Source organism: Otolemur garnettii, unplaced genomic scaffold (assembly GCF_000181295.1).
Source record: "Otolemur garnettii isolate 467f Iridium unplaced genomic scaffold, OtoGar3 scaffold00133, whole genome shotgun sequence".
Classification (NCBI taxonomy): Eukaryota; Metazoa; Chordata; class Mammalia; order Primates; family Galagidae; genus Otolemur; species Otolemur garnettii.
In genome coordinates this window covers 1,235,316-1,237,996 of record NW_003852528.1, presented here as the reverse complement: position 1 = coordinate 1,237,996, position 2,681 = coordinate 1,235,316, and the positions used below count along the sequence as shown (strand labels likewise).

The window sequence follows — 2,681 nt, the reverse complement described above, 5'->3', positions numbered from 1 at the left end:
ACTGCTTGAGCTCAGGAGTTCCAGACCTTGAACTTGCTTGAGCAAGAGTGAGACTCCATCTCTACTAAAAATAGAAAAATTAGCTGGGCACTGTGACAGGTTTCTGAGGCTGAGACAAGAGGATCCCTTGAGCCCGAGTTTAAGGTTAATGTGAGCTATGATGATGACATGGCACTCTACCCCAGGGCAACAGAGTGAGACTGTTTCAAAAAAAATAAATAAAAATAAAAATTTAAAAAAAGAAAAAGCAAAGCACCCAAGGTGCTCAAATATTTTGTCTTCTTAGATCATTTCACCCAAGCTAACCTCCTGTGCTCTGCCACTGATAGCTCATTTCCTGACCCGCTCTCCCCACGGGCCTGCGTGTGCCACACGTGTCCATTCGTCATGATCACACACGCTTCCCAAATGCCAAATGTGCTTCTAAAACTGACACTCAAATGCATTTTTAGGAAACAAAAATCTTTATTAAAAAAAATAACTTACAAATTGAGAGAACTCTGTGAAATACAACTGTTCCTTTTGTGCACAGATTTGCAGGTCAGAACAGTTTTTATTGTTTCTTTTTTTTTTTTAATGTAACTTTATAATACTATTAATGTCACAAACTGCATTACAGAGCAGTTTTTGTTCCATATCCCACACTGGTACAAAACACCACACAGATATAAAACTATGGTCAATAAAACATTTCAGCCAAGACTGGCATATATTTATATATTTATATATATTTTTATATATATATTTATATAATTTCCAAACAGCTAACAATTAATGTCATCCTTAGTCAAAACTGAAGTCAAACTAATTTTAAAACTACAACACTCTGAATATATGTCAGCACTATATACCTCCCATACAATATTTAAAATATATTTTAACTTTCAAATACATTTATAAGGTACACCAATAATGAGAAAATAAAGTCTTAAAATTTAAATACAAATCGCCATATAAAACAAATTCCGGGAACACAGGAGGTCTTATGTTACAGGAGTCCAGGCGAGCCTGTGCTGCAGCTGGTGAAGACACACAGTGGGGCTGCAAAACACTGTCCTGCCCGCTGTACAATTGTCAGCACGTGCAGCCGAGGGTCAGCTGTATCGGCACAAAAGAGAGAGAAAAGATGCCCCGTGGTGCCACGTCCTCCCTTCTTCACGCTGCTCAGGCATCAAGACCCAACGGTCGTGTGCTTTACTGTAGAACCGCGCAGCAGGCCGGATGACCCATCCAAAATAAGCACGCGCGTCCCAGAGCCCTGCAGGGGCATCATTTGGTGCTCTGCTCCAAAGCAGAGTATTCTGTTTCAGAGACCCGGGAGGCGTCGATGAGCTTGGTGAGGCCTGTCTTGGCCGAGTACTTGAAGATGAAGGCCTTCATCAGCTCGTACCTGTAGTTGCGATTGATGAAGCTGTAGAGCACGGGGTTGACGCAGCAGTGCACCAGGGACAGACACTGCGTGACGTGCAGGGCCGTGAAGAGGCCGTGCTCCAGCTGGCAGGTGAAGGGGATGTAGTGCAGGATGGAGAAGATGTCCAGCAGCACCGCCACGTGGTAGGGCAGCCAGCACACCAGGAAGACCACCACGTAGGAGAAGATGATCTTGCGGCTGCTGTGCTTCTCCTGGTCGCCGGACGCCGAGATGGCCCTGGCGAGCAGGAAGTAGAAGATGGCAATGATGGAGAAGGGGACGGCAAAGCCCAGGACGATGGAGACCAGCTCCATGCCGATCAGCCACTCCTTGATGCTGTGCTCGGGGTAGAAGGATCGGCAGTAGGTCTCGTTGTTGGAAGCAGACGTGACGGTCTTCAGGTAGTAGGTGTCGGGCAGGGACACGCAGAAGGCCAGCAGCCACACCAGCACGCAGACGACGCGGCGGACGGCCTTCTTCCTGCTGCTGGAGGTGTTGCTGAAGTAGGTGATGGAGAGGTATCGGTCCACGCTCATGCAGGCGAGGAAGAAGATGCTGCCAAAGAGGTTGATGGAGAAGATGAGGTGCGTGACCTTGCAGGTGAGCTCACCCATGGGCCACTGGTTGTGCTGCACCAGGCTGACCACCCAGACCGGGATGGTGATGACCACCCACAGGTCTGCGATAGCCAGGTTCAGGATGTAGCAGTGCGTGTCGTAGCCAGTGGTCTTGGCCTGGACGTTCACCCAGACCACCACGGAGTTGGCGATCATGCCGATCACGAAGATGAAGATGTAGAGGAAGGACAGCGTGTACAGCAGGACGCTCTTGTTGGGCATGGCCGGGCACAGCACCGTGTCCACAGCGATGCAGTCGCTGCTGTTGCAGGGCCAGGTGATGTCGGAGAAGTTCCCCGACTCTGGGTAGTCGAAGAGATGCAGATCCATGGTTCCTGGGGGAGTGGCCAGACAACTACAGGAAAAGGAGAGAGAACTCGCGTTTAGACAAAATGCGTTCCCAGCACCCTGACCTGCCCAGCACCCTGACCTGCCCACACCCTGACCTGCCCAGCACCCTGACCTGCCCAGCACCCTGACCTGCTCAGCTGTTTCGCTTTATCTCTACAGTGTCTTTGCAAAGAAAGGAGAAAACAACTGTGACAGAATTCTCCACAACAAAATAAGACTCTGCAAAATCTAAACCCAAGAGCAGAGCAGTGTTTGCTTCCTGTGTCGATTTTCCATGGCTGTTTTCTCAAGATGTCATTAGC

General features: G+C 48.8%; 1 protein-coding gene across 1 annotated transcript; it reads right to left on the bottom strand.

Annotated features, from left to right (window-relative positions):
* Positions 1–445: 445 nt before the first annotated feature.
* Positions 446–2,363, bottom strand: ACKR3 (atypical chemokine receptor 3). Its single transcript, XM_003798230.2, has one exon. The coding sequence runs from the start codon at positions 2,356–2,358 to the stop codon at positions 1,270–1,272; it is 1,089 nt and encodes a 362-aa protein (XP_003798278.1). The 5' UTR covers positions 2,359–2,363; the 3' UTR covers positions 446–1,269.
* Positions 2,364–2,681: the final 318 nt, after the last annotated feature.

Excerpts from the sequence above, each read along its gene's own strand:
- ACKR3 (XM_003798230.2), bottom strand. The coding sequence starts at position 2,358 with ATGGATCTGCATCTCTTCGACTACCCAGAGTCGGGGAACTTCTCCGAC.